The 25,822-nt window shown below is 36.5% G+C and overlaps 3 protein-coding genes across 3 annotated transcripts; all 3 read left to right on the top strand.

Annotated features, from left to right (window-relative positions):
• The first annotated feature begins 278 nt into the window (after window positions 1-278).
• LOC150011397 (taste receptor type 2 member 45-like) lies at window positions 279-1,284 on the top strand. Its single transcript, XM_090275447.1, has one exon. The coding sequence runs from the start codon at window positions 367-369 to the stop codon at window positions 1,282-1,284; it is 918 nt and encodes a 305-aa protein (XP_090131573.1). The 5' UTR covers window positions 279-366.
• Window positions 1,285-10,344: 9,060 nt separating this feature from the next.
• Window positions 10,345-11,350, top strand: LOC150011396 (taste receptor type 2 member 45-like). The gene has a single exon (XM_090275446.1). The coding sequence runs from the start codon at window positions 10,433-10,435 to the stop codon at window positions 11,348-11,350; it is 918 nt and encodes a 305-aa protein (XP_090131572.1). The 5' UTR covers window positions 10,345-10,432.
• A 9,067-nt stretch (window positions 11,351-20,417) lies between these two features.
• LOC150011395 (taste receptor type 2 member 20-like) lies at window positions 20,418-21,425 on the top strand. Its single transcript, XM_090275445.1, has one exon. The coding sequence runs from the start codon at window positions 20,469-20,471 to the stop codon at window positions 21,423-21,425; it is 957 nt and encodes a 318-aa protein (XP_090131571.1). The 5' UTR covers window positions 20,418-20,468.
• The last annotated feature ends 4,397 nt before the right edge of the window (window positions 21,426-25,822 follow it).

Here is a 25,822-nt window from a genome sequence, read left to right as displayed (position 1 = left end):
TTGTGGAGAGATTAAATTTAAAAAATTTCAAAATAATGAAAGAGATTATGTTTATATTTGCATGTTAGCAAGTGAGTATTCACCTTTCACAACAGCATCAGTTATAAAATATTCCAGCGTACAACAAGAGCATAAAATATTTGAATAGGAGTTACTCTGAGCTGTTGGGGCATAACAATGTTTTCATAAAAAAGCATTGAGCTCTTTCATGACCATGCTTTGGTGCTTTCCTGCTTCACATTGGTCACAGATTTTATAAAAACAAGAATGTTATACACATGTAAGATCAGCTACAAATAGAAGTTAACGTCAGATATTAAAGGAATCACGACCAGTGATACTGGACTTGACCTTCTTTATCTAGAGATGATTAATCTATTACTGAGCATTTTTTCTATCCTAGTGATAGCTGAATTTGTTCTAGGAAATGTTGCCAATATCTTCATAGCTCTGGTGAACTGCATTGATTGGATCAAGATTCAAAAGATCTCCTGTGCTGATCAACTTCTCACTGCCCTGGCCGTCTCCAGAATTGGTTTGCTCTGGATAATAGTATTAAATTGGTATGGAGTAATATTTAATCCAGCTTTCTATAGTTTAGAAGTAAGAACTATTATTTATATTACCTGGGTGGTAAGCAACCATTTTAGCCTATGGTTTGCTACTTGCCTCAGTATTCTTTATTTGCTCAAGATAGCCAATTTCTCCAGCCTTTTCTTTCTTCATCTAAAATGGAAAGCCAAAAGAGTGGTTCTCATGATACTTGTGGGCACTTTGGTCTTCTTGGCTGCTCATATTGCAACAGTGAGTATAAATGAATCAATGCAGATGAATGCAATCGAAGGAAACATGACTTGGATGACCAACTTGAGCGACATTGTATTCCTCTCAAATAGAACTGTATTCACGATTGTACACATCATACCCTTTACTGTGTCCCTGACAGCTTTACTGCTGTTGATCTTTTCCTTGTGGAAACATCTCAAGAAGATGCAGCTCAGTGGCAATGGATCTCAAGATGCCAGCACCGAGGTCCACATAAGAGCCATGCAAGCTGTGATCTCCTTTCTCTTGCTGTTTGTCATTTACTTCCTGGCTCAAATTATCTCAATGTGGAGTTTTAATACTCCGCAGAGCAATTCAGTTGGCATGTTTTGTCAAGTCCTTGGACTCCTGTATTCTTCAAGCCACTCGTTTATCCTGATTTGGGGAAATAGAAAGCTAAGACAAGCCATTCTGTCCTTTCTGTCGCAGCTGAGGTGCTGGCTGCAAGAAAGAAAGTAAGTGGGGAACCATGTTACTTCTAGCAGAAAACACACTGAGGGAGCCTGTAGCATTCTGTAGTTCCCTCTACATTTATTAATGTGTATACTTGGGAAATTTCACCTAAAAATTTTTACTTTAGCTTATCACAAGAAATATGTGTGTGTGTTTCTGAAAAATATAAGGAAGATTATAAAATTACAATATCTTTTTATGGAAGCAGATTAATTTTACAAAATTATTAGGAAATTCTCATAACTGTGAAGCCATGCATATTTAACATACATATTCTATGCTATCATCTTGCAAACAAACATTCATTATTTATGTTGATACATATTGAGAGACGGAAAAGTCATCTCAGGAAATAATTTCCTAATTCTATTGTATTTGGTACCACAAAATAGTACCAAAGTGTGTTTAGATTTTTTTGTTTGAACCTCCAATCTTTTGGATGATAATAATATTCACTCTAAATCACACATGGAGGATGGATGTTTGGGATAGATATTATTCCACCATGAATTCTTACTTTATGTTTAATATCAATCAGAACTGTCAAGAAAAGCTGTACATAATCAAATTTGGAGCAATGAAGATATTTAATGTACGCTTTATGTACATGTACAATAAACAGTACTAAAGATTATTAGATTTAATAGAAGCAGGTGACAGCTTAGAAAAAAACTGTACAATAGGATGAAGAAGAAAGAAAAATGATCACAACTTTTTAAAAGCTGCATATGTAGTTAGAAGAATAATTTCTTACAGTTTTTGAATTCAGAAGACCTTTTTTGAAGTCAGAAACTGTTGTCAGTTTATTCAGTTTAACACTTAAACCATCTTCTGGCTTCTGTATTACCAGTCATCTACTCCACATTGCAATTAAAAAATTCCTTTTAAACTTCACAAGAAAATTCAAATCTTCCCACTCTTAAAAATATGCTTGGTATTCAAATAGTAAATAATTATGGTACATAAGCCAATGACCTTTTTGCACTTATGAAAATTGTTGCATATAATGCTTATGTAAAAAATACAAAACGGTCTTCAAGATATTTTTTATTAAAAACACAACATTAGTTGTAGGGAAATATCTCAGCTAAAGTAGCCTTTACTGGTAACATGAGACTGATTGAGATATGAAGAAGAAAGGTTATAAAACTATATAATAATATATTTATAAATGTATAAATAATATTCAATGAAATATGAATAATTGTATATGAAATTACAGTCACAGGAAGAGAAACATAATGTAAATTTTTCTAACTAAAGATAAATTTGAAATGAAAATAAAAAACAGATTGTAAAATGTTAAGTGTAATATTAATTTACATAAACATACAGTGTAAATATTAGTCTGATGAATCTAATATTTGAAATGATCTGAAACATTGGGACTTTTCATACTATATTTCTAGGATTACGAATTGCTAAAAGAACTTTGCAACAGTATGGTATTTTGGTAGTAAGGTGAAGATGCATATCCTAAGACCCTTTAAGTTTACTCCTACTTTTTATACTAAGCAATTTTTGGTATATGTGCCTGAGGATATATATACAAAATGTGCCTGTTCTTCATTGCTTCATTGCTGAAATTTGTAAGTCATATAAATGCCTATCAGTTCTAAAATGGACAAGTAAACTATTGCATAGAATACAATACAAAAATGAAAAAGAACAAATTAGATCTATACATTTCTTAATTCTTTGAAAAGACAAAAGAGACAGACATAGGAAGGTAAATTTGATAAAGCAAAATACATATTTAGTGTAATGTCTGGACATATTTGTGCATATGTAGTGCTGCTTTGACTGTTGTAATAAAGGAACCCAGATTAATGACAGCAGGTGTGCTTGCAAATAGACATACAATAGAATTTTGCCTGCTGATAATGTCATTAAAATATGAAGGAAGTTTGCATACTGTACTTTATGTAGAGGTTATGTACATGTCCATATGAAAATGCTATAAAAGCACAGTACTCTTGTTTCATTTCACTTTTGTCATAAGTTTTAGAATGTAGCAAAAACTAGGAAATAAATTGTCAGACATATTTTGTTTTTAAGTTACTCTTGATGAAGTTTTAGGTGAAGTTATCCTTTCAAGCTAACCCTGATGCAGAGAATGATGTAGGTCTAAGGTCATGGAAGGATTAGTAGTGTTCTCATAATACAATGATCTCTGACACTTAGAAAATGGGATGAAGTCACAACTATTTCAGATCTACCATTTATCTGCCATAATCATGATCATCATCATCATTATCATCATCTCATCGTTTATTATCAGATATCTCCTTTAAAGATTTATATTTCAAATATTTACAAACATAAGTTGAATAATATCTAAGTACTTTCTTCAGGATCTTTTTGGTTAACTTATTTTAACAAATAGCAAAGTTCAAGTTAAGCAGAAACCTTTAAAAATGGCGTGTCCTTTTGTTTTCAATGTATTACTTGAGAAAATTATTTATTGATGATCTAAAATCATAGAATTAAGCTACAGAGTCCAATTTCTAACGTCACAGAGTAAATGTAAAAGGGCTACTGAAAAAAAAAATGTCATGGAACAAGATGTTGCCCTGTGATTGTTATATGCATATTTTGTTTATTTGAATATATTCACTGCACCTTCACTTTTGCTTTACTGAGAGCCTGTTTTAATGACCCAGCAATAGACAGGCTGCCAGCCAAGAAAAGCTCATCATGTTACATCCATTACTGGTTTCTTTCAACATTGTGACGTGTGACTAGATCATGATTATATGTGTTCTGTGTGAAAAGTTTGGGAAAAGAAGGGTACCGTTACCATTTTGTTGTTAACACTAATTAAAATGAAAAGGCTTTCTTTAGAACTTGGTGTTATGAGTATTTTATTCTGATTGCCTGTTGAGGATGATTTATAGAAGAACAAATGACTGTGTCTAAAAAGAATCATAGGGCATGATAATACATAGAGACCACTTAAAGGAGTCTGTTCAATTTCTTTTTGGTAGTCAAGATCAAAGGTCTCAGCTAGCAGGGTATCTCCCTTCTCTGCTTGTTAGTTTAGAGGACAAGGAGTCCTATTTGGTGGATGGCAGTCTTTAATTCCAGTTCAATGGAATCATTTTGCATCTCCTGGTAGAAGTATACAATGACCTCCGGGGTAGCAAAACATGAGACAGTGGGAAGAGGAAACAGAGCTTTGATATTGGGTTTCTAGAGGTCATAGTGAGCGCTGACACTCCCATTTCTAGCCCTTGTTTCCTGCTCTGGTGAATCCTGGCTGCTGGAGAAACAGCACATTTAGTGATGCTGATTCGAAGCACATGTAACCTTCTGGAGAACCTTGTCCCAGCGCTGCAAGGTATTGACACTTAACTGGCACTATAATTGAATATTCAAAGGCCATTCTACAACACTGTGAAGTCAGCTGTTTCAGGGTGGTGGGGGACATAGTTCAATGAGTGAATTCCATGAACATGGCCCATTGCCTCACTTCTCTTGCTGTGAGGACAGTTTCTTGATCTGAAGCATGTTGTATGCGGGACCTTAATAGTGGATGAGGCATTCTGTAAGTGACTGGTAGTTTTGCAGAAGCATTATATTTAGGAAGAGAAAATCTATATGCAGAGTAAGCATCTACTCCTGTAAGAACAGAATGTTGTCTCTTCCATTGTGAAAATCGTCTGATGTGATCAGCCTGCCACCAGGTAACTGGCTGATCACCCTTGAGAATGGTCCTTATTTGGGACTCAGTGTTAGATCTGCTACTGGTGGATTGGTTTATACAGTGACCACTTTTTTCCTGACTTGGTGGTCATGTTGGGGTGACTGGGGAAAGACTGTTAGCCATACAATATGTCACCTTATCTACTTGTTTATTATAATTCTCTCCTGCTGATGTCAACCTTTGGGGAAAATTCACATGAGACACGAATAACTTCACAATTTTTGCCCGTTCAGACAAGTGTACACATACCTGTTTCTCAAATTGTAATGTCACTAATTTTCCATTTTTGCTCCTTCCAAGTTGCTGACCATCCAGCCAAACCATTGGCCACAGTCCTTTTCAGTATATAGTTAGTACACCTATACCCATTATTCCTTCCAAGCACAGTGAACAGCCAGGTACAATGATCATAGTTCTGTCCACTAGGAGGTTTGGCTTCAGCACCGTCCTTTGAGGATGTCTCAGAAAGGGCTGCAGTGCCGCTGGGTTGTCCACTTTGGGACAGCACCTGCATGCTGTGCAGAACTGGCTGTGAACCAGGCTATATCTTCTCTTCCTCTCTCATATGAGTGCAGGGAACTACCCAAGGGGTCAGTGGTGCAGGCTGGAAGAGAAAATGCAGTCTAGCAGGACTGGGAACCATGGGCATCTGAGTCACTTTTCATGTAATTTGCTAGTGCTGTCGGGGCCTATGCGGGCCTGATCATGTGTACACCGGTTCCATTTGATGATTGCCCAGGCTCAACTGTGTACCTCAATGCGTCAGAAAACAATTCATATCGGGCAGCTCTGGTCGCAAGGTAACTTGTTGGCTATGGTTAAGAGTTTTGTCTGCTAAGGCCCAGTAGAAGGCTAAGAGCTGTTTTTCTAGCTGCAGAGGATGGGAAGGCTTTGGTTCACCATCCTTAGGACTTCACTGTGATTTTCATTTCCCCGTCTGTCACCTACACTGTGTGGAAAGACTATAGATCCTATTGTATTCATGTTCTCAAAGGGTTGACAAAGATTTAATTCTTGCACAATAATTATAATGACTTTTGTTAACTGTTTATGGACATAAAGAGCTTGCTGCTAAAACACAGGAGACTTCAGCCTAGACTGACATGCTCCCGTCTCCCTCCACAACTAAGAAGGAATACAACTACCGCAAAACCAGCAATAACCAGAAGTTCCAGAAAACACATGGAAGTCCAACATATGAAGTTATAAAGAAGTGGTGCTTATCCAGACAGGTAGAAGGGGCGAAGCCGGGGAACAGAGGTCAAGCTGTGCTGGCAGCAGCAGCAGTGATAATGGTGGTGGGATGGCGGTAAGCATGGACACCCATATTTAATGGGAGGAGAGAAGTGCCTGGGGAGCACCCCCAGCGGCAGACCAGACCCATCAGCTTGCGATTCCAATGCGGGGGAAGGCAGACCCTCGTTGTCTTGGACTGTGAGGCCTGGGGGGTGTTGGGAGAGAGGAGGAATCATCTGGTCTCTCAGTGGAGATTGAAAGGCAGGAATCCATCTTGGACCTCTGCTCCCACAGAAAACTCCACCGCATGGTGAAAAGGGTCACCCTGTTGAGACAAGTGTATAAGGCTCCACTCCCTATGGTGTAGGAGGTGTGAAGCCCCACCCAGAAAGCAAAGGTAAACACAAAACTGTCAAGATGGCACAGATCATGAAAGAGATCCCAGTGACACAGCTGACCAGACAGCAAGTATCTAATCTAACAAAGCAACAGATAGGAAATCTTTCTGAGGCACAGTTCAGAGCTTGGTTTTAAGAATGCTTATAGACCAAACAGCAGATCTTAAACAAGATGGAGAAGGTATGAAGGCTAGTCCTGCTGAAATGAACAAAAACACATATGAAACTAATGGTGAGGGCAAGAAAACCAGGGATCAAATCAAGAAATCAGAACATAGGGAAGGAACAAACAGATAACCAGTGTAGAAAGAGGAAACAAAAAGTGAGGAAAATGAGGAAAGCCTCAGAAACCAATGGGACAGCTATAAGCAGGCCAACATCCAAATCATAGAAGGTAAAGAAGAAGAACTAGAAACTGAAAAATTATGTGAAAAAAATAACGAAGCAGAACTGCCCTAACTTAGGGAACAAAATGGAGTTACAGGTCCAGGAAGCACAGAGAATTCCAAAAAAACTGGACCCAGGGAGAACCACACCAAGACACATTATAATCAAAATGTCAAAAATTAAGGATGAAGAGAGAGTCTTAAAATCAGCAAGAGAGAAGAGGGGAATTACCTACAAAGGGGTCCCAATAAGACTATCAGCTGATTTCTCAAAAGAAACTCTACAGGCATGAAAGGACTAGAAAGAAGTATTTAAAGTAATGAAAAGCAAAAACCTACAACCATGATTACTCTATTCAGGAAAACTGTCATTCAGAATAGAAGGGCAGAGAAAGTGCTTCCAGGAAAAAGTAAAACTGAAGGAGTTCATGAGATCCAAACCACTGTTATATGAAATGTTAAAGGGACTTGTTTAAGAGAAAGAGGATCAAAACTATGAACATTACAATGAAGCTGTATCACAACAACCAACAACAGAAGCTAGGGAATTGAAACAAAGGCATGCTAAGTAGGCACCAAGAGTGGAAAAAGAATTATAGGTATGGGGAACATTATGGGGGGAAGTCAGCAGGGAGAGGGAAGAGGGGAAAGGGAGGGAGATGGTACAGGAATTAAGAAGCATAGTAGGAGGGAGTGGAGTAGACAAGAAGATGTTGAGAAAACTATATGCACAAGAAATGGGCATGGACTAAGGTGGGGGGGCAACTGGAGGGAGGTGGGTCACTGGGTGGAGGTGAACAAAGGGAAAAGAAACTGGGACAACTGTAAGAGCATAATCAATAAAGCATATTTTAAAAAAAAGAACATTAACTGACCGTACATGTGTAAATCTATTAAACATTCTGTTTTATCCATTGTTCTACTTGTTTATGTATGCAACAATATCACATAGAATTAATTACTGTAGCTCTCCACTCTTGAAATCAGGTATTTATTTCACAGAGCAAATTCCTTCATATTTTATGTAGTTCCACTTATTAATTTAAATTTTTTTTATGTATCATGATTTTGGTGCTATATCTAATAGGTTGACATAATTCAAGTTTATAAAAAATGTACCTGTGTTTTATTCTAAAAATATTATTGGCTTAGCTCTTACATTTAGTTAACTTTTGTATATTGTTATAGAATGAGTGGTGAAATTTAACTTTATGAATGTAGAGATTCAGTTTTGCCAGCATCATTTGGTGAAAAATAAAAGAGATTATTTTCCCATTGAATCGACATGGACCCTTTTCAAAAATCATCTAACCACGATGGTGAGTATTCATATCTGAACTTCAGTTGTTTCATTGATGTATGTCAGCAATTTTCAACCAGTGTGCCATAAGAATTTTTAAAACTTGCAATACGCTCACTGTTTAGTCAGGACCACTGACCTCTTTCCCCTCAGACTGGCAAATAACAGTGAACAGAAATAAGCCTTCTGTTGTGAATAAATTGAAATTAAAACTACTTTGTGTGAGATTGACAATAAAATATATATTTTGGTGTGCTGCAGGACTGCAGTTATTAGTTTATGTGTGCCATAAGATAAAAATAAAAAGTTCAAATCACTGATATAAATGTCTATCATTATTCAAATGAGACTATCATGATTAAAATATAGCATTGTAGCAAGCTTTGATATGAGGAACTGTAATGCTCCAACTTGTTTCTTTGAAGAAGTCTTTTTGTTATTGTGAGTACTTTGTATTTCCATAAGCATTTTAGGAATAATTTTACTTTCTGAAAAGTATCTTTTGGAATTTGTTATTGATTGCATTGAATATATTGATCATCTGTTTATCTAAAGACTCCCCTTTTTCCTGGATTTTAGTTCACTGGTCCTCCTTACTTACACAGCTTTCTGATGCAGTTAAGACATAATTTTGACAACGTAATCCTCTTATTTTAGGGATCAAATGAGTAACAAGCCTGTGTGCCTGTTGACTGTACCAAGCAGGTACAATTGAAAGCACTCTCTCTACTCAGATAGTATACTTACTTTTCACAAAGACCACTGGAAAGCTTATCATCATTATCTGATTTTTTACCATTGATTTTACTGAGGAAGAGAGTGGTTTTCAAAGAGAGTCGAGAATTAGAGACATACAAAACAGAGAATCTGGGTTTTCCTTAATGGAAACCCAACTTTAAGTTCGTTTTCTAAAACAATTATAATATAAACACTGAATAACTGATTTTAAAATTTATTAATCTTAAAACATTAAGTAACCAGAAGTGAAATAATCAGAGAAATAAAACTGAATTTTCACATACAGAGAAATCTAGACTCTCCAATGGAAACCACGTATGTTTTTGAAATTTCCAAAGAGTATTTATAACATTGGTGAACATTTTAATTAGATAATTATTTTAAAGATTAATAGACTTTAAAGAGCATTGTCATTGGCCCCATAACTCTGATATATGTTCGATACCTATTAATAATAAAATAATGAAATAAAAGTTAGATTTAAACCTAGATGACCTCATTTTGACTCACTTTTCATTTAGAAAAAAATGGAACAATAATTCCTTCCATCAATGAGATGTTTGTGTGTGTGAGTTTGTGTTTGTATGCTTATGGGTTTATAAACCAAGAAATTATACTTCAAGGTTAGTTATCAGGAATCAGCCATTAGTTGTGTACTGGTCTTCTTGGGGTATTCAAGAAAACCATGATGATTTAATAAGCAAGGCTTGGATTCTTTCCTCATAAACTAATATTAAAAATAAAAAAAGAAAAGAAAGGGGTAAATGGTGATGGAAGGAAATTGACTTTGGTTAGGAACACACAATAGAATGTACATATGATGTAGTATAGAATTATACACTTGAAAAATATACACTTTTGTTAACCAATGTTACTCCAATAAATTCCATGAATAATAAAAAAAAAACTTTAGCGATGATGATCCTATAGATGACTAACCTGTATTGGACAATTTAACATTTACCGTATATTCAATGTATTGGCATGTTAACTTTCCGTAAGGACAAAGGTGATGAACACAAATTGTGGAGAGATTAAATAAAAAAAAGTTTCAAAATAATGAAAGAGAATATGTCTATATTTGCATGTTAGCAAGTGAGTATTCACCTTTCACAACAGCATCAGTTATGAAATATTCCAGCGTACAGCAAGAGCATAAAATATTTGAATAGGAGTTACTCTGAGCTGTAGGGTCATAACAATGTTTCCATTAAAAAGCATTGAGCTCTTTCATGACCATGCTTTGGTGCTTTCCTGCTTCACATTGGTCACGGATTTTATAAAAACAAGAATGTTATACACATGTAAGATCAGCTACAAATAGAAGTTAACGTCAGATATTAAAGGAATCACGACCAGTGATACTGGACTTGACCTTCTTTATCTAGAGATGATTAATCTATTACCGAGCATTTTTTCTATCCTAATGACAGCTGAATTTGTTCTAGGAAATATTGCCAATATCTTCATAGCTCTGGTGAACTGCATTGATTGGATCAAGATTCAAAAGATCTCCTGTGCTGATCAACTTCTCACTGCTCTGGCCATCTCCAGAATTGGTTTGCTCTGGGTAATAGTATTACATTGGTATGGAGTAATATTTAATTCAGCTTTCTATAGTTTAGAAGTAAGAACTATTATTTATATTACCTGGGTGGTAAGCAACCATTTTAGCCTATGGTTTGCTACTTGCCTCAGTATTCTTTATTTGCTCAAGATAGCCAATTTCTCCAGCCTTTTCTTTCTTCATCTAAAATGGAAAGCTAAAAGAGTGGTTCTCATGATACTTGTGGGCACTTTGGTCTTCTTGGCTGCTCATATTGCAACAGTGAGTATAGAGGAATCAATGCAGATGAATGCATGTGAAGAAAACATGACTTCGATGACCAACTTGAGCGACATTGTACTCCTCTCAAATAGAACTGTATTCACAATTGTACACATCATACCCTTTACTGTGTCCCTGACAGCTTTACTGCTGTTGATCTTTTCCCTGTGGAAACATCTCAAGAAGATGCAGCTCAGCGGCAATGGATCTCAAGATGCCAGCATCGAGGTCCACATAAGAGCCATGCAAACTGTGGTCTCCTTTCTCTTGCTGTTTGTCATTTACTTCCTGGCTCAAATTATCCCAATGTGGAATTCTAATTGTCTGCAGAACAATTCAGTTGGCATGTTTTGTCAGGTTCTTGGACTCCTGTATTCTTCAAGCCACTCATTTATCCTGATTTGGGGAAATAGAAAGCTAAGACAAGCCATTCTGTCCTTTCTGTCGCAGCTGAGGTGCTGGCTGCAAGAAAGAAAGTAAGTGGGGAACCATGTGTCTTCTAGCAGAAAACACACTGAGGGAGCCTGTAGTATTCTGTAGTTCCCTCTACATTTCTTAATGTGTATAACTGGGAAAGATACACCTAAAAACTTTTACTTCAGCTTATCACAAGAAATATGTGTGTGTTTGTGAAAATATAAGAAAGATTATAAAATTACAATATTTTTTCATGGAAGCAGATTAATTTTACAAAATCATTAGGAAATTTCTCATAATTGTGAAGCCATGCATATTTAACATACATATTCTATGCTATCATCTTGCAAACAAACATTTATTGTTTATGTTGATACATATTTAGCAATGGATAAGTCATCTCAGGAAATCATTCCTAATTCTATTTTAATTAGTACCACACCATGGTACCAAAGTGTGTTTAGATTTTTTGTTTGAACCTCCAATCTTTTGGATGGTAATATTATTCATTCTAAATCACAGATGGAGGATGAATGTTTGGGATAGATATTATTCCACCATGAATTCTTACTTCATGGTTAATAGCAATCAGAACTGTCAAGAAAAGCTGTACATAATCAAATTTGGAGCAATGAAGATATTTAATGTATGCTTTATGTACATGTACAATAAACAGTACTAAAGATTATTAGATTTAATAGAAGCAGGTGACAGCTTAGAAAAAAACTGTACAATAGGATGAAGAAGAAAGAAAAATGATCACAACTTTTTAAAAGCTGCATATGCAGTTAGAAGAATAATTTCTTACAGTTTTTGAATTCAGAAGACCTTTTTTGAAGTCAGAAACTGTTGTCAGTTTATTCAGTTTAACACTTAAACCATCTTCTGGCTTCTGTATTACCAGTCATCTACTCCACATTGCAATTAAAAAATTTTTTTTTAAACTTCACAAGAAGACTCAAATCTTCCCACTCTTAAAAATATGCTTGGTATTCAAATAGTAAATAATTATGGTACATAAGCCAATGACCTTTTTGCACTTATGAAAATTGTTGCATATAATGCTTATGTAAAAAATACAAAACTGTCTTCAAGATCTTTTTTATTAAAAACATAATGTTAGCTGAAGGGAAATATCTCAGCTAAAATAGCCTTTACTGGTAACATGAGAGTAATTGAGACATGAAGAAGAAAGGTTATAATACTATATATAATACTTTTATAAATGTATAAATAATATACAATGAAATATGAATAAATGTATATGAAATTACAGTCACAGGAAGAGAAAGGTAATGTAAATTTTTCTAACTAAAGATAAATTTGAAATGAAAATAGAAAACAGATTGTAAAATGTTAAGTGTAATATTAATTTACATAAACATATGGTGCAAATATTAGTCTGATGAATCTAATATTTGAAATGATCTGAAACATTGGGATTTTTCATACTATATTTCTAGAATTACGAATTGCTAAAACAACTTTGCAACAATATGGTATTTTGGTAGTAAGGTGAAGATGCATATCCTAAGACCCTTTAAGTTTACTCCTACTTTTTATACTAAGCAATTTTTGGTATATGTGCCTGAGGATATATATATACAAAATGTGCCTGTTCTTCATTGCTTCATTGCTGAAATTTGTAAGTCATATAAATGCCTATCAGTTCTAAAATGGACAAGTAAACTATTGCATAGAATACAATACAAAAGTGAAAAAGAACAAATTAGATCTATACATTTCTTAATTCTTTGAAAAGACAAAAGAGACAGACATAGGAAGGTAAATTTGATAAAGCAAAATACATATTTAGTGTAATGTCTGGATATATTTGTGTATATGTAGTGCTGCTTTGACTGTTGTAATAAAGTAACCCAGATTAATGACAGCAGGTGTGCTTGCAAATAGACATACAATAGAATTTTGCCTGCTGATAATGTCATTAAAATATGAAGGAAGTTTGCATACTGTACTTTATGTAGAGATTTTGTACATGTCCATATGAAAATGCTATAAAAGCACAGTACTCTTGTTTCATTTCACTTTTGTCATAAGTTTTAGAATGTAGTAAAAACTAGGAAATAAATTGTCAGACATATTTTGTTTTTAAGTTACTCTTGATGAAGTTTTAGGTGAAGTTATCCTTTCAAGCTAACCTTGATGCAGAGAATGATGTAGGTCTAAGGTCATGGAAGGATTAGTAGTGTTCTCATAATACAGTGATCTCTGACACTTAGAAAATGGGATGAAGTCACAACTATTTCAGATCTACCATTTATCTGCCATAATCATCATCATCATCATCATCATTATCATCATCTCATCATTTATCATCAGATATCTTCTTTAAAGATTTATATTTCAAATGTTTACAAACATAAGTTGGATAATATCTAAGTACTTCAAGATCTTTTTGGGTAACTTACTTTAAATAGCGAAGTTCGAGTTAAGCAGAAACCTTTAAAAATAGTGTGTCCTTTTGTTTTCAACGTATTGAGAAAATTATTTATAGATGATCTAAAATCATAGAATTAAGCTACAGAGTCCAATTTCTAACATCACAGAGTAAATGTAAAAGGGTTACTTAAAAAAAAATGTCATGGAACAAGATGTTGCCCTGTGATTGTTATATGCATATTTTTTTTATTTGAATATATTTTGAGGTCAAGTTCTGCACTTTCATTTTGCTCTAATGAGAGCGTGTTGTAATGACCCAGCAATAGACAGGCTCCCAGCCAAGAAAAGCTCATCATGTTACATCCATTACTGGTTTCTTTCAACATTGTGAAGTGTGACTAGGTCATGATTATATGTGTTCTGTGTGAAAAGTTTGGGAAAAGAAGGGTATTGTTACCATTTTGTTGTTAATACTAATTAAAATGAAAAGGCTTTCTTTAGAACTTGGTGTTATGAGTATTTTATTCTGATTTCCTGTTGAGGATGATTTATAGGAGAAGAACAAAAGATTGTGTCTAAAAAGAATCATAGGGCATGATAATACATAGAGACCACTTAAAAGAGTCTGTTCAATTTCTTTTTGGTAGTCAAGATCAAAGGTCTCAGCCAGCAGGTTATCTCCCTTCTCTGCTTGTTAGTTTAGAGGACAAGGAGTCCTATTTGGTAGATGGCAGTCTTAAATTCCAGTTCAATGGAATCATTTTGAATCTCCTTGTAGAAGTTTATAATAACCTCCGGGGTAGCAGAACATAAGGCAGTGGGAAGAGGAAACAGAACTTTTGATATTGGGTTTCTAGAGGTCATAGTGAGTGCTGACACTCCCATTTCTAGCCCTTGTTTCCTGCTCTGGTGAATCCTGGCTGCTGGAGAAACAGCACATTTAGTGATGCTGATTCGAAGCACATGTAACCTTCTGGAGAACCTTGTCCCAGCGCTGCAAGGTATTGACACTTAACTGGCACTATAATTGAATATTCAAAGGCCATTCTACAACACTGTGAAGTCAGCTGCTTCAGAGTGGTGGGAAACATAGTTCCATGACTGAATTCCATGAACATGGCCCATTGCCTCACTTCTCTTGCTGTGAGGACAGTTTCTTGATCTGAAGCATGTTGTATGCGGGACCTTAATAGTGGATGAGGCATTCTGTAAGTGACTGGTAGTTTTGCAGAAGCATTATATTTAGGAAGAGAAAATCTATATGCAGAGTAAGCATCTACTCCTGTAAGAACAGAATGTTGCCTCTTCCATTATGAAAATCGTCTGATGTGATCAGCCTGCCACCAGGTAACTGGCTGATCACCCTTGAGAATGGTCCTTATTTGGGACTCAGTGTTAGATCTGCTACTGGTGGATTGGTTTATACAGTGACCACTTTTTTCCTGACTTGGTGGTCATGTTGGGGTGACTGGGGAAAGACTGTTAGCCATACAATATGTCACCTTATCTACTTGTTTATTATAATTCTCTCCTGCTGATGTCAACCTTTGGGGAAAATTCACATGAGACACAAATAACTTCACAATTTTTGCCCGTTCAGACAAGTGTACACATACCTGTTTCTCAAATTGTAATGTCCCTAATTTTCTATTTTTGCTCCTTCCAAGTTGCTGACCATCCAGCCAAACCATTGGCTACAGTCCTTTTCAGTATATAGTTAGTACACCTATACCCATTATTCCTTCCAAGCACAGTGAACAGCCAGGTACAATGATCATAATTCTGTCCACTAGGAGGTTTGGCTTCAGCACTGTCCTCTGAGGATATCCCAGAAAGGGCTGCAGTGCTGCTGCGTTGTCCACTTTGGGACAGCACCTGCATGCTGTGCAGAACTGGCTGTGAACCAGGCTATATCTTCTCTTCCTCTCTCATATGATTGCAGGGAACTACCCCAAGGGGTCAGTGGTGCAGTCTAGTAGGACTGGGAAACATGGGCATCTGAGGCACTTTTCATACAATTTACTAGTGTTGGGCTTGCATGGGCCTGACTATGTGTACACTGCTTCAATTTGATGATTGCCAAGGTCCAATTGTGTACCTCAATGCGTCAGAAAACACTCAGTTCATATTGGGCAGCTCTGGTCACAAGGTAACTTGGTGGCCTATGGTTAAGAGTTTTGTCTGCTAAGGTCCAGTAGAAGGCTTAGAGCTGTTTCTCTAGCTGCAGAGGATGGGAAGGACCTCACTGTGATTCTCATATCCCCGTCTGTCACCTACACTGTTTGTAAAGACTATAGACTCTATTGTATTAACGTTTTCAATAGGTAGGGAAAGATTTAATTCTCACACAATAATCGTAACGACTTTTGTTAACTGTTTACAGACATAAAAATCTTGCTGCTTTGATTATACAACTTCAGCTTCATCACCAGACAAATATATATAACAAGAAGTCACTAATATAGATCTTAAAGCATCATAATCCTTTCCCTAAGAAGGATATTCTTACACAGGCAAACAGACAAACCCAAGGCTAGCAAAGCAAATTCTAGGGCATTTCTCCCCAGGTAGCAAGTACATTTTTCTCTAAGAAATAGATAGAAACTAAATCCCCAGTTATAGCTGTTGTATTCATTTGCAAATGTTTTTAAAAAACTTACTGCAAATTTAGTGGCTAAAACCCACAAACACATATTTATTATTTCAGTTTATATGGTGAGGTATCTGGGCAAGGCTTAGGGGTGTTCTCTGCTTCAGGATATGCCCAAGCTGCAATCAGAGTTTTGATTACACTGCATTCTTATCTTCAGGCTTGACTGGGGAAAAAATTCCTTCCAGGCTCACTCAAATTTGGCAGAATTCATTAGCAGCACTCTCTATAGACACTTTATAACAGGGCTGCTTACTTCTTCAAGGACAGACAAAATCTTTCTCACTTAAGGTGAGTCCCAATCACACTTTTGAAAGCTTTTCTTGATTTCATCAGGTCCATGGAGGACAATCTTTCTTTGATTATCTCAAAATTAGTTTATTATGTATAAGTCCCTTCAGGTTTGCCATATTTTGAAGGGTAGAAGCAACTTATAGGTCCTGCCCACACTAATTGTTAAGAAATTTCATGGGGTGTGAATATAAAGGAACAGTAATTGTTGAGACCCCATTACGGTCCATACACAACAGCTGTCATAGATGAGGAGTAATATCTTGCCAGTGCACAAACTGAAACCAGAACCAATGTGTTCATGTAAATGTTCATGAAAACCTCCTCTGTAGTGGTCAAACTGCTATAAGTGAGTCTCACCAGGGGCTTTACATCTGCAGATCATTGAGTGCTGAGCTGACTTTTGAGAGGGCTGAAATGCCTCATATTGTAATCCTAAATTATATGTTCATATATAGCTATCCCATTCCATAGGTAAGATTTATTTTAATTTTCTTGATAGTATGCTTTCATGCAGTCCAATTCATTACTTCTTTGTTATTATTGTAGGTGTTTGTGTTTTTGTCTTTGCTACATAATTTTGCTTATCCCCAGCTCACAAAAGCATTATATGTTTTTTTCTAGAAGCTTTATTTATTATCTCTTATATTTAGGTCTATGATCACCTCAAATAAATTTCGTTTTACAGTATAAAATAAGTGCTAGGTAGGATAGGTAGTAAACTAAGGCAGGAAGGAAGAGGGAGGCAAGTCTCACCTGTTGACTGAACAATCTTGAGCCTGGTCCGATGAGATTGCCAGGGTTCGAAACATCACAAGCAGGGTTAGTGCAGGGATGAGGGAGTCCCTGAGACTCTGCCTGGGAAAGGCAGCCTCTGTAGCAATTTCACTGATGAAGACAAACACCTTTACTAGCTGAAATGGAAAGCCTCTATAGCTGTACATTATTCCCAAGGTTTAGAAGGGGGAGAAAAAGGGGTACCTAAAAATTGACTGAAGTATGTAACTCCTGAACCCCAAAAGTAGGCATGCTCAGATTAGCTGAGTGCCCACTTGTAGCCTTGGTTCAAGTGAGTAGAACAAACTTACTAACAACTTTATTTCCCTTAGATGTGGGGCATTTAGATTAGGTGGGTGCCTTCTTTCAGCTTTGTGCTCGTCCACGTTTCATAAATAAACTTGTTATCTTATTTCCACTATTTGTGTTGTTTCTCACTTGGATTCTTCACCTTTAGCATTAAAAGCACCTAAGAACGAGCTGGAGGTGGAGGTTGGGGTGGATTTGGAGATCTCCCTTACTCGGGTTTCTCCTTGGTAACATAAGAATTGAAGTTCATTTTTTAAAACCGTTACTCACTTTCTTTGCATTAGTTATTGAATATAATTTTATTCCTTGTTGAATTGTTTTAGTTCCTTGATGGGTGGGTCTGTTATTAAACATTCTGTTCTATCCATTATTGTATTTGTATAAGCACCAACAATGTCACATTGAGTTAATTACTGTAGCTCTACCTTATTGAAATCAGATATTTATTTCATAGAGCAAAAGTTTTCAATTTTTGTGTAGTTCAATTTATTGCTTTAAATTTTGTGCATTGTGCTTTTGATTTTATTTTTAAGAGGTCAACCTAACCCATGTTTACAAATTTTTTCCTGTGTTTTATTCTAAGTATTTTATTGGTTTAGCTCTTCCATTTAGATCTCTGATCAGTTTTAAATTAATTTTTGCATATGGCATTAAATAAGGGGCAAAATTAAACTTTATGTGTGTGGATATTCAATTTTGCCAGCATCATTTGTTGAAAAAAAAAAAAAAAAAGAGATCATTACTCATTGAATTGACATATGCCTTAATAAAAGTCATCTAACCATGATGGTAAGTGTTAATATCTGAACTTCAATTGTGTTCCATTGATATATATTAGTGATTTTTAAACAACATGCTGCAAGAGTTTTTAAAATTGCAATACCTGACAATTGAGTCACTACCACTGAACCCTTTTACTGTAGACTGTCAAATACAGACAACACAACAACTATTCAATGGGAATAAATCAAACTTTTACTTGTTTTTTGTCAGATAAGAAAAAATTTTTTTTGATGTGCTACAGAATTTTAGTAATTAGTTTATATCTTCCATGAGATAAAGAACATTGAAAATCACTGATATATATGTATATCATTATTAAAGAAGCACACTATCTTGATTAAATGTTTTGTAGCAAGTTTTAAAATTGGGAACTGCAATTTTTTAGTTTATTCTTTAAAAAGATTCTTTTGGCCAAGGTGAGTACTTTACATTTCCTTAAACATTTTAGATATAGTTTCTCTTTCTGCAAACCTACCTTCTGATACTGATCATGATTGCATTGAATATATAGATAATTTATTCATGTAAAGACTCCTGTTTTACCTAGATTTTACTTCACTGGTACTTCTTTCTTACACAGCCCTGTGATGCATTTAAAACATAATTTTGACAATTTATTCCTCTCATCTTGGTTGTTGCAGGAGAAAATTCCGCCTTTTCCACTGCTACATTGTACTCATAAGTGGAAGTTCCCCCAGGTTAACTTTGGAGTACCAAATAACAGAATATCAAATGAGTAACAATCCTCTGTGCCTGTTGTCTGTACCAGACACACACAACTGAAAGCACTCTACTCACATGGTGTACTTCCTCCTCACAGAGACCACTGGAAAGCTTGTTATGGTGACCTGATATTTTAATGATGACATATAGAGCCTAAGATCAGCGATATACAAAGCAGAGAATCTGGGTTTTCCTTCACAGCAGGCTAGGGTTAAGCTCATCCTCTAAAAACAATTATAATTTAAAAACTGAAACAATAAAATCCGAGGTCAGTGGTAGATCTTAACATTTATTAATCTTAAAATATTAAGTAGTCAGAAGTGAGTTGAACAGAGAAAATAAAACTGAATTTTTGTATACAGAGAAGTCCAGACTCTTCAATGGAAACCACATGTACTTTTGAAGTGTCCAAAGGATATTTATAACATTTCTGAACATTCTAATTAAATTATTAATATTTAAATATTAAATAAACTCAAAACTTCTTTAAAGCCCTAACATGAGAGATATGTTTGATATCATTTAATAATGAAATAAAAGATGGATTTAAACCTAGATGTCCATATTGAGACTCATTTTCCATTTTGAAATCTATGGGACAATAATTCTGTCCATCCATAAGGTATGTGTACATATGTGTTTGTGTGCTTATACCTTTACAAACGATAAAACTATACTTAAATGTTAGTTACCAGCAACCATATTTTAGTGAGCATTGTCTTTGCTGAGATAATGAAGAAAACTTTGGTGACCTAATAGGAAAAGCTTGAATTTTTCCTTCATAAATCTTACATTAGAAATAAAAAACAAAAAGGGAGCTTTATGTTGATGGAAGGAGGCTTGATTTAGCATTTACTGTATATTCAGTGTATTTGGTATGTTAAATTTCACGAAGGACAAAGTTGATTAACACAAATCATGGAGAGATTAAACAAAGAAAATTGCAAAACAATGAAAGGGAATATGTCTATATTTGCATGATAGCAAATGAGATTTCAGTTCTCACAATAACATCAGTTGTGAAATATTCCAGCCTACAGCAATAACACAAAATATTTGAATAGGGGTTAACTTGAGATGTTTGGGATTTAACAATGTTTTTCATAAAAAAGCACTGAGCTGTTTCATTACCATACTTTGGTGCTTTCCTGCTTGACATTGGTCATAGATTTTTAAAAAAACAAGAATTTTCTACGTATTGAAGATCAGCTGCGAATAGAAGTTAAGGTCAGAATATTAAAAGGAATCATGACCAGTGATATTAGACCCGGCCTTCTTTTTCTAGAGATGATGAATTTATTACTGAGCATTCTTTCTATCCTAGTGATAGCTGAGTTTGTTCTAGGAAATGTTGCCAATATCTTCATAGCCCTGGTGAACTGCATTGACTGGGTCAACGGTCAAAAGTTATCATGCGCAGATCGAATTCTCATTGCACTGGCGGTCTCCAGAATTGGTTTGCTCTGGGGAATAGTATTACATTGGTATGCAACTGTGCTTAATCCAGCTTTCTATCATTCAGAAGTAAGAACTATTGTTTCTATTGCCTGGGCAGTAAGCAACCATTTTAGTCTCTGGCTTGCTACTAGCCTCAACATTCTTTATTTGCTCAAGATAGCCAATTTCTCCAGCCTTTTCTTTCTTCACCTAAAATGGAAAGCTAAAAGAGTGGTTCTCATGATACTGGTGGGCACTTTGGTCTTCTTGGTTTGTCATCTTGCAACAGTGACTATAGGTGTAACAAAGCAGATGAATGAACATGAAGGAAACACCACTTGGGTAACGAACTTCAGGGACATTGTACATGTCTCAAATATGATTGTATTCCTGATTGTACACTCCATACCCTTTACTGTTTCCCTGACAGCTTTACTGCTGTTGATCTTTTCCCTGTGGAAACATCTCAAGAAGATGCAGCTCAGTGGCAATGGATCCCAAGATGTCAGCACCAAGGTCCACGTAAGAGCCATGCAAACTGTGACCTCCTTTCTCTTGCTATTTGTCATTTTCTTCCTGTCTTACATCACTGCAATGTGGAATAATAGTACTCTGCAGAACACGTCAGTTGAAATGTTTTGTCATGTTTTTGGTCTCCTGTATTCTTCAAGTCATTCATTTATCCTGATTTGGGGAAATAAGAAGCTAAGACAGGCCATTGTGCCAATACTGTGGCAACTGAGGTGCTGGCCCAAAGAAAGGAAATAAGTGGGAAACCACGTGTCTTCTGGAAAAAAACACACTGATGGAGTCTGTAACTTTTTGTACTTCCTATTAAATTTCTTAATGTGTATAAAATTGGTTAAGGTATACCTAAGAAACTTTTATCTCAGCTTACACAAAAATATATGTGTGTGAATGTTTGTGAAAAATACAAGAAAAATTATGATTGCCATATTATTTTTTAAATAATCAATCTAATTTTATGAAATAGTGTAAAAATTTCTCAAAATTATGGACCCATCCATATTTCACATGCAGATTCTATGTTATTTTCTTATAATTTAAAAATTACTGGTCTACATTTATGTATTTTTAAAGACTGACATCTCATCTCAGGAAGTCATTCCGATTTTCTATTGAAACTAGTACCATACATATGTATCAGTGTATTTTAGATTTTTTTATTTGAATCTCCATTCTTTTGGATGGTATAAACCTTCATTCTAAATACTCATTGAGGGATAGATATTATTCCATCATGAATTCTTACTTCAAGGTTAATAGAGAGCAATCAGAACTGTTAAGATGTATGTAATGAAATAAAAAAGCGACACACATTTAGAATACATTTTATATACATGTACAATAAACAGTAATAGAGATTATTAGAATTAATACAAGTGGTTGAAACCTTAGAAAAAATCAAGTTCTACAATAAGGATAAAGAAAAAAACAATATGTTCATGACAATTTTAATGCTGCTATGGTTCTACACGCAGTTAGAAAAGTGGTTTCTTAGTTTTGGATTCAGAAGACCTTTTTATGAAGTCAAAACCTGATGTCAGTTTATTCAGTTTACCCCTATATCACCTTCAGGCCTCTGAATTGCCAGTCATCTTTTTTATCTTGTGATTAAGAATTTCTTTTAAACATCACAGGAAAATTCAAATCTTCCCTATCTTAAAAATATGCTTGGTATAAGAGGAGTAAAACTTATGATATGTATGTCAATGACCTTTCTGCATATATTAAAATTATTACCTGTGATGTCTATGTAATAATTGTAAAAATGTCTTCAAGATTTGTTTTTACTAAAATCATGTGGAAAATGATAAAATAGAATGTGTGTTGACATAAATTTGGTGGCATGATCTAGTATAAGAAAGAAATGTATAATCTTGTTCAACAACCAAATTTACATGTCTATAGTATACTTAGTACTATGAAAATTTTAAAACATTATCTGTACCTTAAAATAAGTCTTTCTCACATCTGAATTTTTCATTTCTTTATTCATCTGTTTGTCCCAGTAGAATGTAAGCATTATAATGTGTGAGGATGTCTATCCTGATTTCTGCTCACTCTTCAGGACATAAAAGTCAACCCATGGGATAGTTAATCAAAATGATATTTATTTTAAAAAAATTTATTCTATTTTTTTCACAATGATATTTTAATGTCTAATTAAATGAATGAATAAACACTATTAGGTCTGGAAAACCAATGATAACAAAACTCATTGCAATATCTGCAGGTGGCTCAGATTTCCTGGCTCTGCTTCTTCACCCTCCAAATGTCTCTAAACAAATCTGCACATGCTCAGTTCCAGTCACTGCCTTAGACTGGTGAAAGGAATGTTGTCTCATATGGGCTCCAAAATACAAAGTGACTCATATATAACCTGAACTTAGTATTGCTTCTCTAACAGTCGTGATGTTCCTGAGGAGCCTCTGTGTGCAGTTACCCAGGGAATCAGGCTGATCACAAGCATGCCATCTTGAACATGGGGCTTCCAGGATTGCCATGGACTCATCGCCATTCAGCAGGGGTTCCTGACCCACAGATCCCTCAACACGGATGAAAGAACTGACCCAGAGATGAATTGCTTTTCCCTTTGCTCTCCTCCACGCAGGAACCCCCCTTCCTCTAGCAGTTCCCCCACCTTTGTCCATGTTCATGGGTGATACATAAAGCTCTTCTCAATATCCCCTTGTCCATTCTGCACCCTCCTACTATGCTTCTTAGCTCCTGTACCATTTCCCTCCCTCCCCGCACTACTCCCTCGCAGCTGACCTCCCCCCACATGCTCCCCTTACCTATGATTCTGTTCCCACTCTGGTTGCCTGCTTAGTTTGTCTTTGTTTCTATTCTCTAGCTTCTGTTGTTGATAGTTGTGATACTCTTTTCATTTTAATGTTCATAATTTTGATCTTCTTTTTCTTAAATAACTCCCTTTAAGATTTCATATAATAATGGCTTTGTGATGAACTCCTTCAGCTTTACCTTGTCTGGGAAGCACTTTCTCTGCCTTCCCATTCTGGATGATAGCTTTGCTGGATAGAGTAATCTTGGTTGTAGGTCCTTGCTTTTCATCACTTTAAATATTTCCTTCCAGGACTTCCGGCCAAGATGGAGGCTTAGACGGACACGCTAGGTCTCCCTCTACAACTACAGTGGAATACAACTACTTCAAAACAAAGGATAACTAGAAATTCCAGAAAATAAAGCTACACGGAAGCCCAACATATGAAGTTATAAACCAGCGGTGCCATTTGGGCAGGTAAGAGTTAAAGAAGGCAAAGCTGTTTGCGGAGCGGCGGGCGGGGCGGCGAAAAATCCCGGAGGCTTGGCGCGACTCCAATCAAGCCCCTGCCTGTGCGCGACTCCGGGCGCTGGGGAGAGCAGTCGCAGCATCGCCTTGAACAGTGAGGCCCAGGGGGGCGGGAGGACGGATCCCGGTCTCCTAGCTGAATAACTGTGTGAATCCATCTTGGACCCCCGCCCCCACAGAAAGCACCACAGGGCTGCGAAATAGGTCGCGGACAGACAGGAGACTCCGATCAAGCCCCTGGCGGTGCCCGACTCCGGCGCTGGGGAGCAGCCGCAGCATCGCCTTGAACAGTGAGGCCCAGGGGGGCGGGAGGACGGATCCCGGTCTCCTAGCTGAATAACTGTGTGAATCCATCTTGGACCCCCGCCCCCACAGAAAGCACCACAGGGCTGCGAAATAGGTCGCGGACGGGCAGGCGCCGGCGGTCGCTGATTTGTGACGCGTACGCAGGCACTGCCCCCTGCCCCCGACAGCCGGCCCAGGAAAACAAAACGCATCTGTCAAAATGTGGCAGACAAATATAGAGATCCCGGTGACACAACTCACCAGACAGCAGATAGAGAACCTGACAGATGAACAGATAAGAAACCTGTCAGAGGCTCAGTTCTGGGCCATTGTTATCAGGTGGCTTACAGAATTCACAAAAGAGCAGGAAAAAGATATGAAAGAAGCGAAAAACTTACATAACGAAAGGAACAAAACCACATACGAGACAGATGGTGAGGAATCCAGAGTCCATTTCAACAAACTGGAATATGGAGAAGGAACAAGCAGTCAACCAATGCAGCGAGAGGAAATGGCAAGCAACAATGAGAGGATCAGAAACCTCTGGGACAGCTATAAAAGGCCCAACATAAGAATCATTGGTTTGCCAGAGAATGAGGAAGATGAACTAGAACTTGAAAAATTGAGTGAAAATATAATAAAGGAGAACTTCCCAGACTTGGGGAAGGGAACAGACTTGCAGGTCCAGGAAGCAAGGAGAGTTCCCAAGAGACTGGACCCAGGGAGAACCACTCCAAGACACATTATAATCAAAATGTCAAAAATTAAAGATAAAGAGAGAATCTTAAAAGCAGCAAGAGAGAAGAAAAGAATTATGTACAAAGGGGTCCCAATTAGACTATCAGCTGACTTCTCAAGGGAAACCCTACAGACAAGAAGGGACTGGCAAGAAATATTCAAAGTAATGAAAATCCAAAACCTACAACCACGAATACTCTATCCAGCGAAATTGTCATTCAGAATAGAAGGACAGAGAAAGTGTTTCCAGGACAAAATAAAACTGAAAGAGTTCATTAGATCCAAACCACTGTTATATGAGAAGTTAAAGGGACTGGTTTAAAAAACAGAAGCTAGGGAGATGAAACAAAGGCAAACTAAACAGGCAACGAGAGTGGAAAAGGAACTGTGGGTAAGGGAAACATAGTGGGGGGAGGCCAACAGGGAGGGGGAGTGGGGAGAGGGAGGGAGATGATATAGGAATTGGGGATCATGGTAGGAGGGAATGGAATAGACGGAGAGAGGTTGGGAGGAACTGTAAGCACAACTAATGGACATAATCTAAAAGGGGGGGACAACTGGAGGGAGGGGGCCACCGGGTGGAGGGGAGCAGAGGGAAGGGAAAGTGGCACAAATGTAATATTTTAATCAATAAAACACATTAAATCTGTAAAAAAAAAAAAAAAAAAAATTTCCTTCCAGTCCCTTCTTGCCTGCAAAGTTTCTTTTGAGAAGTCAGATGACAGTGTTCTAGGGACCCCTTTGTAGGTGATTCTCCTCTTCTCTCTTGCTGCTTTTAAGGTTTTCTCTTTATGCTTACCCTTTGGCA

The sequence above is a fragment of the Furipterus horrens genome, unplaced genomic scaffold (assembly GCF_987537825.1).
Source record: "Furipterus horrens unplaced genomic scaffold, mFurHor1.1.pri manual_scaffold_4, whole genome shotgun sequence".
NCBI classification, from domain to species: domain Eukaryota; kingdom Metazoa; phylum Chordata; class Mammalia; order Chiroptera; family Furipteridae; genus Furipterus; species Furipterus horrens.
This window is presented reverse-complemented; position numbering and strand designations above follow the sequence as displayed.